Consider the following 14,812-nt stretch of genomic DNA (forward strand, 5'->3'; position numbering starts at 1 on the left):
CAAGGAATTCACCTCTTCCAGAGGTGCCCTACAAATGATATTTAAAGATGTTCTATTGACAGAGAAAAGGAATAGCACCCACCAAAACCAAAGGCAAATATGAAGAGCATCCCAGTAAAACAACAAAAGTCCATCACTAAAATTATAGGACTAAATAGCCATTTATTTATGTTAACCATGAAAGTAAATAGCTTAAACTCATCAATTAAGCATCACAGATTATCAGACTGGATCGAAGAACAAACCCATCTGTCTGTTGCCTATAGGAGACATATCTAACCAACAAAGATAACATGGAAAGTGAAAGTAAAAAAGATATTCCAGGATAATGGAAAGGAAAAATGAGTTGGTGTAGCCATTCTGATATCAGATAATATAGACTTTGATGTGGAAAATATTAAAAGAGATGAAAGAGGACACCACAGGATGATACAAGGATCCATTTGGCAAGAACAGATCATGTTACTAGTTTCTTAGGATGTTTTCTTTTTCATCCCAAATATACTGGTTTTCTCACTTGCTTTTCTTTGCTAATGCGGGTAGAATTTTCTTTTGCTCATCTTTCAAAAAATGGCTCTTCTTGCAATTTGTAGTTTTTAATTTCAATTCCATTCATTTTTGCTGTGATTGTTATCATTTTTAAAAAGATTTATGTTAGATTATGTTGTTATTTATTAGAGAAAGTCAGATATAGAGTGAAGGAGAGGCAGAGAGGAAGATCTTCAGTCTGCTGATTCATTCCCCACATGGTTGCAGTGGCCAGAGCTATGCCAATCCAAAGCCAAAGCCAGGAGCCTCTGCCTCGTTTCCCATTCGGGTGCAGGGTCCCAAAGCTTTGGACTGTCCTTGACTGCTTTCCCAGGCCACATGCAAGGCAAGGACTCTAACTGTTAGGCTACTACATCAGGTCCATATCTTGTTTTCTGTTCATTTTTTTTAAACATGTCATTGAGATGATTTATTAGATCACTTATTTGAGATTTTCTATTTTTGGTCAGCATCTGATGTTATAAATCTCTCTCTCACAACTGTTTTTGCTATATCTCATGGGTTTTGATATTTTTGTTTTTATTTTCATTTCTTTTTTTTTTTTTTTTTTTAGATTTATTTTTATTGCAAAGTCAGATATACAGAGAGGAGGAGAGACAGAGAGGAAGATCTTCCGTCCGATGATTCACTCCCCAAGTGAGCCGCAACGGGCCGATGCGCGCCGATCCAATGCCGGGAACCTGGAACCTCTTCCGGGTCTCCCACACGGGTGAAGGGTCCCAATGCATTGGGCCGTCCTCGACTGCTTTCCCAGGCCACAAGCAGGGAGCTGGATGGGAAGTGGAGCTGCCGGGATTAGAACCGGAGCCCATATGGGATCCCGGGGCTTTCAAGGCGAGGACTTTAGCCGCTAGGCCACGCCGCCGGGTATTTTCATTTCTTAAAAAAAAGTTTTGTTGGGCCCGGCGGTGTGGCCTAGTAGTTAAAGTCCTCGCCTTGAACATGCTGGGATCCCATATGGACGCCAGTTCTAATCCCGGCAGCTCCACTTCCCATCCAGCTCCCTATTTGTGGCCTGGGAAAGCAGTTGGGGACAGCCCAAAGCTTTGGGATCCTACACCCATGTGGGAAACCTGGAAGAAGTTCCTGGCTCCTGGCTTCGGATTGGCGCAGCACTAGCCGTTGCAGTCATTTTGGGAGTGAATCATCAGACGGAAGATCTTTGTCTCTGTCTCTCCTCCTCTCTGTTTATCTGACTTTCCAATAATAATAAAATAAATCTTTTTTTAAAAAGTTTTGTTTTCTTCAGCAGCACATAGGTCATGCAACAGCACTGTTTTCTTTCAAGAAGATATTTTATTTTCTTTTTCATTTCTTCAGCAACACATTCGTCATTCAGTAGCATGTTATTTAAGTTCATATTGTTGTTAATTTTCTGTTTTTCTTCCTGTTGATTTTTGTTTTATGCCTTTTCATTTAAGGGTATGTACAGAAACTGTGTGATAGAGACTATCATATCCAGATGTGAAGATACAATGCAGTATGCATCTCTACTTCCAAATTCAAGATGGACTCTCAATGCAGTTATTAACTATATCTTGACAATAGAATGATAGTTTGTAATATACTTAATATACTTATAATGAGTGAAATTTTTTGTTTGTTTTTTGGACAGAAGTCACCAATCCTTTGCAGATTATGTACAGTGTATCTCAGGGACATCGACCTGACACTAATGAAGAAAGTTTACCTTTTGATATACCTCATCGAACACTTATGATATCTCTAATAGAAAGTGGATGGGCACAAAATCCAGATGAAAGACCATCTTTCTTAAGTGAGTGTAAAGGTTTGATCTGGACCATTTGAGATATATAAATACCAAATACATGTTCTTTAAAAGATTATACTAATTAGGTGACTAGGTGGGAGAGTTTGTTTAAATTCTTCTAATTCTTGTTATAACATTTACCATTGGGTAACTGCTTCTGGAACAGAATTGAGAATTCCTAACAAAAGAAATCTTTATCTTCTGAAAGCAGTGATAATCGCATTCTTATATTGAACAGTTTTTGATTGAAAACCTGCCAAGGGATGCATCACAAAGAGCAGGTTAGTAAACAAGATAGCCTAAATTAGGGCCTTGCAGGAGCCCTTATGCTTGTGGACAACAAAGAGACAAAACGTAAATGAACAAGAAACAAATCATTGAGTCTGAAGACAAATAAGGTAATAGTGGAGAAAGAAGATTTTTTTTTTTTTTTTATAGTGAGAGCTGAACCCATCAAGAACCAGGAGCTTCTTTTTTCTTTCTTTCTTTTTTTTTTTTTAAGATTTTATTATTATTGGAAAGCCGGATATACAGAGAGGAGGAGAGACAGAGAGGAAGATCTTCCATCCGATGTTTCACTCCCCAAGTGAGCCGCAACGGGCCGGTGCACGCCGATCCAATGCCGGGAACCAGGAACCTCTTCCAGGTCTCCCACATGGGTGCAGGGTCCCAAAGCTTTGGGCCATCATCAACTGCTTTCCCAGGCCACAAGCAGGGAGCTGGATGGGAAGTGGAGCTGCCGGGATTAGAACTGGAGCCCATATGGGATCCTGGGGCGTTCAATGCGAGGACTTTAGCTGCTAGGCCACGCCGCCGGGCCCGAGAAAGAAGATTTTTTTAAGGAGTAAACATTAGTTGAGATCTGAAGCCTGAAAGGGAGCCAGTCATTCAGCAGTAGAAGAACAAGTTTTTCAGGCAGAGAAAACCCGCAAGGTAAAGGACCTTTGCTGGAAGAGGAGCAGATGTTGTTCATGGATAACAGAGAGGCCTTTATAGCTGGAGTATGCCTAGCCAAAAGGACATAACGGCAGGTGAGACTGGTCGGAGAAGGCCATTGGACATAATCCAAAGGTTAGACATTCAGTCCATGTGCAAGGGAAAACTATGAAAGTGTGCTTTGAAGGGGACACTTCAAAGGTGAAGTGTCTATGTGAAATCCACGTAGCAATCGATTGGATAAGAAACTCGGGAATTTATAATGGAGGTGGTGATTCTTGAGGTAGAAAAATTACACAGAAGTTTCAGAAGTGGAATGGGAACAGATGAGATCTTCAGAGTTCTTGTAACATTAAAAAATATTTAGAGTAGTAAGAGGATCCTTACAAAATAATTGGTAACCGGGCTTCAAAAACAGTTGGAAACTTTTGCACTTCAAAAACCTTATTGAGAAAAGATTTAAAAGGCATGCTGTAGTCCAGGAAAACGTATCTGTATACCATGTATCTGCTCAAAGATTTGTATCTAGAAACACAAGAATTCTGTCATCTCAGCAGGAGGACCAATAACCCAATTAGAAATAGTGAAAGATTTGGCTTTCATCACAGGAAGTATAATATACAGGTGACTAAAAAGGACATTAAACATGTCTTGATGCCATTAGGAAATGCAATTTAAAACTATAGTGAAATACCTGTATATAACCTCTAAAATGGCTATTGAGACAAAGACAAGGATTAAAATAACAAGTTTTGACAATAATGTGTAGAATTGAAATACTTAGACATTGCCAATGTGACTGACAAATTACGTACCCAGTTTGAGAAGTTCAACAGTTTGGCGAAAATGAAAGATAAGTTTACCATGCAACTCACAATTCTACCCACAGGTATTTACTTAAAAGAAATGAAGGTATAACATTGGCCAATGACTTTTATGTGAATTATTGTAGCTCCATTATTCAGATAGCCAAGAAGGGAAGGCAGTAATAATTACATCTACCACTGCAGCAATAGATGGATTTGTTGCTCACAGGATGTGCCCAATTCCCTGACAAAAAATGAGCATTGCTAACACGTACACACTGTGGACTGGATCGCCCAAGAAGAGAATATAGTTAACAAAGGGAAAGGCACCCCTTTTAGAGCTCTGAGCATTCCAGTAGAGGAAATTTAGTAAGGGGTGAAAAAGAGTATCTTAGAACTATACCTATAAACAATACTGAATCTGTTAGAAAGTAATTACAATTTTAAAATACAAATCTTTTAAATCTGAGTAGAGAAAAAGAGATTGTGAAAGAGACGATAATAAAGAGTATAATTTTATAATTTTTGTGTGTTTTAGAAGCTCCCAAAGGGATGAACAGTCAGCTAGTCGGTTGTATCTAATCTGCAAAGAGGCTGAGAAAATAAGCCGAGTTTTTTTTTTTAACAATGTTGTTTGTTAACCCAAAGAATTCTAATTTTGTGGAGATACAAAAAAAAAAAAAACTAACATTTAAAATACTAATTGGAGAGAATAAAGTGAACTACAAATAATTCCAGTGAATCCTTATTCACTTAATAATTGCAATACTGATCCTGTTGTTGAATTCTCAGAATTCTTTATATATACTTAGACACATGTGCTTTACCAGAGAGATGCAACTATTCTCCCAGTCTGTTATCTTCTAGTTTCAGTTACTAGTGTCTTGACATGCAAGAGTTTCCAATTTTTTTTAAATCCAGTTATCAAATTGTTTTCCAATTTTAAAAGATTTATTTGATTGGAAGAGAGAAAATACACTTCCACCCACTAGTTCAGTCTCCATTACCCACAGTGATCTCCAGCTGAAAACAGTTTCAGAAGCTAAGAACTCAATCCAGGTTTCCCACAGAGTGGCAGAAATGCAACTGCTTGAGCCATCACTGCTGCTTTCTCGAGTCTTCATTAGGTGGAAGCTGGAGCCGAAGCAGAGCCTGTTGTCAGATCTAGGCATTCCAGTGTAGTACTCAGTTCCCACCTGCTGTCTTAGCCACTAGTCAAAACACCCCAATTTTTATGGATCCTATTTTCTGTTTTCCTAAGAATTCAGTCTAACTCAAGGTCAAAAAAATGTTCTCCTATTTTTACATTCAGGGATGTGATCTGTTTCATGTCAGTTTTTATATGACATGTGCGAAGTGAGAATTTACTTTCTGTGGATATCCAACAGCCTTAGCACAGTTTGTGGAGAAGACTGTCCCTGAGGTGGAACACCTTTGTTGCAAATCAGTTGACCACAATTGTGAACAGTTTATTTTTATGTTCTGTTTTCTTTTCCTCTGATCGTATGTCTGTCTTTATGCCACAAATAAAAAGTCTGAAGACAGTTTAATGTCATTAATTTGTGGTTAAATTGACTTTGATTTTTACCAGTTAAGTGTATTTTTTTTTCTGGTTTAGAATGCTTAATAGAACTTGAACCAGTTCTGAGAACATTTGAAGAGATAACTTTTCTTGAAGCGGTTATGCAGCTGAAAAAAACAAAGGTAGATTGCACAATTGACAACTTACTTATTACTAAACTTTGCTTGCCCCTTGCTGCTTACTGGCATATTGACATAACCGTCGGTTTGAAGGGAAGTACGTAAAGGAAATCACTACCCATAGCTAAAATAAAAACTGATGTTAACAGTTTTAGCGCCTGAGCTTTCTGAGGAACTCAAGAACTTGAAGTGCTTTTGTTACCTTTTCACTAACTCCCCCAATCCCTGACCTGTGCATTCTCCCCATTTCTCTACTTCCTAGCAGATATGAATGCCTGATAACATCCCTTTTTTATAGTTCCATGTTTTCTCCTCAAAACTTTCTCTTTTCTTTCTGTTCTTCCTGCAAACATAAGTAGATAGGAGAGCCTGTTGTCTTGGTGATGAAGGGACATAATCCTGAAACAACTTAAACACTAGATCCTATATTTAAAAGTTAATCTTTGGAAGAATTTTGACTGTTTAAATAATGTATTTCTAAATATTTTGATATAATTTAACAAACGTATTACTCCATTCAGCATCTTATTATTACTTTTTTTGGATCCTTGTAGCAATTCTATGAAACTGGTAAAGCAAGACTATCATCTGATTTTTAGAAATAATAGGGTTTCAGAAGCTACTCTTGTAGTACCCCACATAACTAGCTAATGACAGAGCCAGCAATATCATAAAATTCCAAATGCTCTTTTATTTATTTGATGAGCAGAGACAAAGGAAGAAAACTCACATCCACAGGCTCAGTCTTCAGATGCCTTGTCCAGTCCTGACTGTTGAGGGCATTGGAGGATGAACCAGTGGGTGGGAGCTCATAAAGTCCCTCCCTCTGCGGACCTCCCCTCTCGCACTCCGTGTGTCTCCTAAGTATATTCATTTTAAAATGCTTTTTAAAATAAATGATCTGTTTAGCAATGATCACTTACTGAGTATTTACAAATAACCTCAGCTTTTTTTTTTCACCATGTATTACTTCTGATTCTCCATACAGCAGTCCTGTAAAATGAATATTCTTGTCTTTAATTATTGAAAAGTAAACCCGAGTAAATTTCACACCCAAAGTCAAACACATAGCCCAGATATGGTTGACTCTATATCCCCAGGATTCCATTATGACACTCTTCCTCCTTTCCTTAGTGTAAGCCTTAGTTCCTTCCGTAAATGAAAATAACAGTAGTACTTGTAAATATGAGACACCTCACATTTATTCTCACTGTTGAGGACAGTCTTATATTTAGGTATTAATTATGTTTTAAAAGATGAAACTCTGAGAGATAATAATTTGTTCAGGTAACCACTTAATGTTGTATATATCCAGTCTTTCCTCTGTCCTGTTCTGTTTCTGCCTTTATGTTTTATATCCTTCACTGATTTAGACCATTTAGTTTGCATAAATACATAAAACATGTTAAGTAGATTGTATTTTAATTTTATAATTTCCTAATCCCCTCCGATTAAAGTACATATAATGTATTCATTCCAGTTACAGAATGCTTTAAGTACCGGTCATGTATGTAATGAGAAGAAAATGGAATTATCTTTGAACATATCTGTAAATCATGGTCCACAAGAGGTAAATATATACATATATATATGTATAAATGTACACATAAATTCAAAATGTAAAAGAATATGGGAAACTTAGACTAACTCCTTTTATGGGTGGAAAAAGTGAAATCCAAGTAGTGTGTAGGATTTGTTAGGTAGCTCATGGTAAGCTTGAAACCCAGTTATTAAAATTCTTGATTCATTGTTCATCCATCAATTGATAATCACTGATTCTGAGTTTGGCATCAAGTTATGTGGTTATCATTGTTTTATACAATGAATACTGTTCCTGGAGTATCATTGATTACAGTTCTAATAACATTTGTGCTACTAGGTTCTTACCTAATAATTAATGAGGAAAAAGCCATTTTTGTTGATCTGCAAGATTTCTGAAGTAGCATTCATTCAGACTTATTTCGTTTTAGTCACGCCTGTAAGAATATTTACAGAATCAGAAAAGTAATAGTTCATGTGGCAGACATTTAAAGTACAATGCGTAGTGGTTGAGTCACTCTTATACATACTTCTATATACCTTGTTTGATCCATATGCATTTAAAATAGATAGTACAGATGTTACAGACAGTAAGTCCAAGAATCATATCTTAAATGGCCTTTTGAAATCCAGTAATTCTGTGACAGAACTGGAGAAGAATTCAAGTTCTCTCTTGCTTTTTCCATGGCTTCCCATCTTAAGTTATTGAGAGCAAGAATTTGTTCTAAGCCTGTGGTTTTAAATTTCTCTCATACCATTCAAACCACTGGGCAGGGTCTCTGCGGTCATACAGGAAAACAACATGAAAATTGGTAGTTCTAACATGCTTATTATTTTTGCTGTCTCCCCTGTTTGAGTTGATAAGTATATCTTTATTGATTGTCATATGTGTGTGTATCATTCTTTAATTATTCAGAGTCTTGAGCTATTTGTAATAAGCCAGAAACAGAAACTATTTAGAAACTAAAGCTGTATAGCTTCCGGACTGATTTCTTTAAATCGTGTATCTTCTATACTCATTGACTTTATCTGTAACTTAGGAATCATGTGGATCCTCTCAGCTCTATGAGAGTGGCACTTCCCCTGGCACCTCAAGATCCCTGTCAGCACCTCAGGACAGCGACTTTTTATCTAGTATGTTAATTTTCCAATCATTGTCGACCTCTCAGTTTTCTGGGTTTTTTTAGGAACGTATTTTTTTTTCTTCTCATTGGGACATGTATCTTTATTAGATTATTTGAATGCCTAGGAAACATTTGAGCGTGCCAACATCACATACATTGTTAGGAACATATTTTTTTTACAAGCAGTGATGGTTTGTATTAAACATATCTTTCTATATCACTCAAAACTATTTTTTTAAAACATGAAAATAGTTATGCTACATTTAAGAAATGCATTTAAGTATTAGATACCATGGAAAGATAGAAATTAAAAAAAAAAAAACCTGTGAAGAATGGGACGTTTTTTAGGAAGCACAGTATGAGAAAGCAAGGCGATTTATTTTCAGAGATGTCTCTGTAGAGCTTGTGCAGTGCAGTGCAGCAGGGGCCTTCTTCACATTATACTGGCTCAGCAACTTGCTTTACAAACTCAGAACCTTCACAATGACAGAGCAAGTCACTTGCAAATCTAAGATTTGAAAACAGATGCAGTATTAAATGTTTTATCATTCCACTGCACCATATTGACATGATGAGGAAATCTATCCAAAGACCTGACCTTTAGCCATAAAGGGGAAGAATTTCAGGCAAGTAAAATAGTACCTTAGCAAGAAGGAACAATTGGTATTCTAGTTGGTGAGGGAAGTGAATGACAGAAGATAAAAGATAAGGGTGGAGTTGTTATGAATGCCAACACTCAGCCAAGCATTTGAGGGTTTTATTGCTTGTTTATTTTTTCACTTGACTAGGGAATAACTTGAAACATTTTGTGACACGATAAAATTGTTTACTTTAGGAAGATTCATCCTGGCTTGAATATGTAGGGTATTTTGAAAGGGAAAGGAGATTCAAGGTGAGGAGTCCTGGTAGTGTTCAGCAAGAAATTATGAGCTGATGCAGAATAAAAATAGAGAGGGGAGAGTAAGAGAGAGTGTGCAGCACTTACTGAGAAATGAAGGAGTTGAAAGAGTAAGAGTAGAAAAAGGTTTTACCACTAACGTGAGTAATGATTAACCTTTTATTAATATTTTTTTAATTTCAGATTCTACAGTGCAATAAAGGTGACACCCAGTAGGCTGTTAAAAATGCAAGGCAGAATATTCATGGAAGCAAAAATTTTATTGACATTTTAGATTTGAAAAATAGATATATCAGTTGAGGCTCTGAAGTTGAAAACCATAGCCAGTGAAGAAAATGGAAAATGCATATCATAAATAGATTAAAAGGACACCTTTAAAGTTCAGAGGAGAGGTACAGAGGAAATAAGAGACTATGTGAAGTTAACTTCCATGATCAATAACACACATAGGACAGGCAAGCACAGAAAAAAAAAGTGCAGTGGAACTATTCAGCATAATCTAAACTAGCCTGGAGATCCAGTGAAAAAGTAAAAGCATTACAGCCTGCATTCTGTATGACACAAATGCTGATATTTTAGCTGATAGAAATGTCTAAGGAATACTTGAGATGTCTAAGTAACATGAAGATGTTTTGTTTGATAGGAAAAACACAGGACTATTCTGCGAAGCTGCATCAATGCCCAGTAAATCACAGTTGGAACAGCACTGTGCCTGTATCTCAGAAGACACCCTGCTGTGATCACAAAACCTCCCCATGTTCTTTAATATTAATAAATCCACTCGTGGCTGAGCAAAATTCAGGCAAGTAGCTACCACAAGAAGTACTATACATGATGCCTTTTCCTTTACAAATATAATTTAGTAGAAATGCAATATGCAGAATTGTTTGTATTCAATTTTTCAAAAGATTTACATATTTGTTTTTATTGAAAGGGAAGATTTTCATAGAGAAGCAGAGACAGAGAAAGATCCATCTGCTGGTTCACTTCCCAGGTGGCCTCAACAACCAGCCGGAGCTGAGCCAATCTGAGGCAAAAGCAAGGATCTTCTTCTGGGTCTCCCATGCAGCTACCAGGACCCAAAGCATTGGGCCATCCTGTATTGCTTTTTCCAAGGCATTATCAGGGAACTGGGTTGGAAATGGAGCAGACAGGACATGAATCAGCACCCATGTGGGGATGCTGTTGCTTGCAGGTGGAGGATTAGTGAGTTGAGCCATCGCACCAGCCCCTCTGTATTCAGTTTGATAGCATGCCTACTTAAGTAGGAACCCAGCCCCAGTCCTGAAGACAGCAATATTGACATGCAAAATATAGTAGACCAGAGTAGTATTCCCTGAACTTAGGAGCGATTTAATGTGTTAGCAGAGTTATTATGCTGACTTATCAAACATATGCAAATATCCATTATATATGAAACCAAATAAACAACAAATCCAAAAAATAAAGTAGTTTTCACTGCATTGCTTACAGTGTATAAAAAGGCAGTGCTTGAGACCAGTGTTGTGGCATAGTGACTGAAGCCACTAACAGCAATGCTGGTATCCCATGTTGGTGCCAATTTGTGTCCTGAGTGCTCCACCTGCGATCCCTCTCCCTGCTAAGTGGCCTGAGAAAAGGAACAGAATCTGTTGTAAATATTTGGCAACTGCTACCCACATAGAAAATCTGGAAGAAGCTCCTGACTCCTGGCTTTGTCCTGACCCAGACCCAAGCCATCTGGGAAATGAACCAGTGGATGGAAAATCTTTGCTCTTTGTCTCTCCCCACGTGTGTGCCTCTGAATTTCAAATAGATAAATAAGTCTTAAAGGGAAAAAAAAGGCAGTGCTTTTACAGAATGCAAAGGAGGAGATGTTCCATGTCTCTTTTCCTGAGGAAAAATAGCATCCTCCAAACCACTGATGTCCAATGTTAGCACCAATCATGGGGAAATTTGGTTTTATGCCATATTTGTTTAATCTGTCCTCACCATTTTGACTGTTCATCTGTTCCTTGTCTACAGAACGTGTGCAGCCTGGCATAGCCCAACTATGGATCCAGAGCAAAAGGGAAGATATTGTAAACCAAATGACTGAAGCTTGCCTTAACCAGTCACTAGACGCCCTTCTGTCCAGGGACTTGATCATGAAGGAGGACTATGAACTTATTAGTACCAAACCCACAAGGACCTCAAAAGTCAGACAATTATTGGACACTACTGATATCCAAGGAGAAGAATTTGCCAAAGTCATAGTTCAAAAGTTGAAAGACAACAAACAGATGGGTCTTCAGCCTTACCCAGAAACTCCTGCAGTTGCTAAATCATCAACTTTAAATTTACCTCCTAATAAAAGCTTATAGATGAGCCTTTTTTCAAGAAGAAAAGTCAGTTTATCAAATGATATTTATCTTTGTTGCCTTGATACTGTTTTTTGTAAAAATCCATCTGAGTATTCAAGCTTTACAGAAGATTCTTCTTTAGACAAATGTTAGTCTCCTTCATGATGATGCAATATTTCATAATACAAGGTTTGCAGTTTTGCTACACAATTCAATTTGAATGTCTTTCGGTAACTAAAACATTTTTAAGTGTAATAATTGTATTCTAGTCCATAACAGTGCTTTAAGATATTAAGTGTTTCTAATGGAAGTCATTTTCATATTCACTTTCTTTGTGGATTATTTATTACTGGTCTAAGATGCAGTTTGACTTTATGAATTATATGCCTTTCCACAGATGTCACAGTAATTCAGTACAGTATTCTTGCCTTAGATTCCCAGGTTTAAATTCTCTTAAAAAGCTCACTTATTTTAAATCATTTTATTTAGATTACACTTTACAATTTTGTTTATGAATTATTCTTTAACAGTTGTTCCAGAAAACACAAAGTACGTAAAGAAAAAAATGAGCCTTTCAACACCAGTTAGATGCCCCCATTTTTAACCTCAGGCTTCCCCCATCACAAGCTAACCAAAATTGGTAGCCTGATGTGTAGCAATATATCCTCTGGAACCCTTCCTTCTGCTTATATTGAAAGCATATGCTCATTTTGGAGAAGATCTTTTCTTAATATTATTACTAGTATTATAATGTATCATAGTACAACCTGCTTTTTTGCACTTACTACATACAACCCTCCAGATCAGGTAGTGGTCTAAGTCATTCTTTGTTGTTGCAGAATGTCTATGCAGTGTTTTATATTTTCTTAGCTTGTTTACACCAAAGTAAACCCAAACAATAAAGGTACCATGTAAGCTCTTTTTTTATTGGTTTGTAGCTTCTATCACTAGATGCAAACCTACAGGAAATCCTTTTTCCGAGAAATGTTTAGCAGTCAACAAAAAAAGTAAGATAAATTTTAAGATCCTAATTTTCAACAAACATTAGACTTAGAGAGATTAGCTATAGCTGAGGCAATTAAAATATTTTATTAAATTATTATAGAATATTTAGATCTCCATTTAGAGTTTTACATTAGTCTATTGTGCTTTTTGGAAATATGGAAATTTATAAGGAAAAATGAAAACTAAATGTATGAATTATCTATTAAGCTTTAGTTGAGTTTGAAAGGTTTAATTTGAGACATAGGTAGAAAAAAATATTTTCTAGTTTTTCCTGTTCCTCTATATCCTTAAAAGAGTCTTTTGACTATTAATGGCTTCAAATTCTATATTGACTTATTTGAATTGATAAAATATAGAATATATTAACAAAACAAATACATTTTCTGCAAGGAACAAACTCAGTCTATATGCTTCTAACCACATGCTTACCAGACATTTGTATTTCTTTGCAAAGTTTTCTACAGGAATAATAACATATTAATGAATAAGAAATTTGTCACTAATCAAGATGAATCTACATTGAATTTTCATTCCTAGTTTCATTATAATCTCTATAACACCACAGTGATGTTTAGAAGGTGAAACAAAAGTGCCAAGTAGGACCAATTGATAAAAAACAGAGTTTGGTGCTTTCCAAATATCTCTTTAAGGAGTAGGAGCAAAGATGGAGAAGGAAAGATTCCTTTATATCACATTTCCCAACATGTGGTGCAAGTACATTAGTAGTAAAGTGTGATTATGACTGACTTCAGAAAGTTGCAAAAAATATTAAAAAATATTTGCAAGCAAGATTATGAAATCTATACATATGAAAGGTCTCCAAATTTTCATGAAAAATGCTTGTTATGAATAAATATGTATAGGTTTAAAAATTATTTTGCACCAAAGCAATTTTTTTTAAAGATTTATTTATTCTATTGGAAAGACAGATATACAGAGAGGAGGAGAGACAGAAAGGAAGTTCTTCCATCCGATGATTCACTCCCCAAGTGGCTGCAATGGCCGGTGCTGCGCGGATCCGAAGCCGAGAACAAGGAACTTCCTCCCGGGTCTCCCACGTGGGTGCAGGATCCCAAGGCCCTGGGCCATCCTCGACTGCCCTCCCAGTCCACAAGCAGGGATCTAATGGGAAGTGGAGCTGCTGGGATTAGAACCAGCACCCATATGGGATCCCGGTGCGTTCAAGACAAGGACCTTAACCATTACGCTATCCGCTGCGCCCAGCAAATTTCTTTTACTTCCATCTTTCCATAAACTTTTTGAAATGCTTGTGTTTTAGGTAATATGCAGACACAGCACTAAGTAAATGTTCAAGTTCATAGAACGTATGCTCTTACCAGTTATTTTTCAGGTCTTCTGATTAAGTGGAACGTGTCTGTTTTGTGTTTGCTTAATTCTCCTTGTTAGTCAAAAGTAGATTTAGACCCAGAACTTGACAAACAAAATTTTTTAAATCAATTGTGTTTTTAGAAATACATTCATATGATAAATGGTACTGCTTTTCTATTTATAATACAGGAAGTTTTGTAGCATTCAAATTAGAGAATTTGAAGCTCTGTTAATAAGTAGTCCATGACTGTGTCAATCAATATTTAAGTGGTAGAAATACAGACTAAAATTCAATCAATCTAGAAAAAACTAATAGTGTTTTTTTATTTTATTTTTTAATAATGATTACATGGTTGATCAGGGAGGAAAGGATAGAGGCTTAGGGGAAATTGGGTGAATTCATTGCTTCCAAATTTGCTATTTCTTCTTGTTGTTTCTGGGGGAAGAGGAGAGACAAAGGGGGAAACCACTCATAACTTTCCATACATCCCAATACCAAGAGATAAGGAACTGCCACCTCATATCAACCCAGAGTCTCAATGTGTACATATTCTGAGGGTTCTGTCCAAGTGGCTTGGATAGTTCTGAAATGCTGCCGATTTCACCGATCCAAGGATGATGTCACCCTCCCAATGTCCAAAAACGAATAGTGTTTTTAGCTATGCAGAATGTGATAAGGGTAATCATTACCTAGACAGTATATTTTATGACAGTGCAACCCAGAAGAGCAACCCACAGATCAGCTGTATTAACACTGCCTAAAGGTTACTGGCATGGGAAATTCATGGGCCCTATCTCTCAGAATTCATCTTTAAAGTGAGGTCCAAGATTCA

The 14,812-nt window shown here is 36.7% G+C and overlaps 1 protein-coding gene across 1 annotated transcript in view; it reads left to right on the top strand.

Annotated features, from left to right (window-relative positions):
• The window catches only part of RIPK2 (receptor interacting serine/threonine kinase 2), a 38,482-nt gene extending 25,072 nt beyond the window's left edge, over window positions 1-13,410 (top strand). The window contains exons 6-11 of the mRNA XM_004598103.4: window positions 2,165-2,326; window positions 5,681-5,766; window positions 7,244-7,333; window positions 8,343-8,436; window positions 9,968-10,126; window positions 11,329-13,410. Of these exons, the coding sequence (XP_004598160.1) occupies window positions 2,165-2,326; window positions 5,681-5,766; window positions 7,244-7,333; window positions 8,343-8,436; window positions 9,968-10,126; window positions 11,329-11,666 (929 nt within the window). The 3' untranslated portion in view covers window positions 11,667-13,410. The remainder of the gene's footprint in view (window positions 1-2,164; window positions 2,327-5,680; window positions 5,767-7,243; window positions 7,334-8,342; window positions 8,437-9,967; window positions 10,127-11,328) is intronic.
• The last annotated feature ends 1,402 nt before the right edge of the window (window positions 13,411-14,812 follow it).

Source organism: Ochotona princeps, chromosome 9, assembly GCF_030435755.1.
Source record: "Ochotona princeps isolate mOchPri1 chromosome 9, mOchPri1.hap1, whole genome shotgun sequence".
Taxonomy (NCBI): Eukaryota; Metazoa; Chordata; class Mammalia; order Lagomorpha; family Ochotonidae; genus Ochotona; species Ochotona princeps.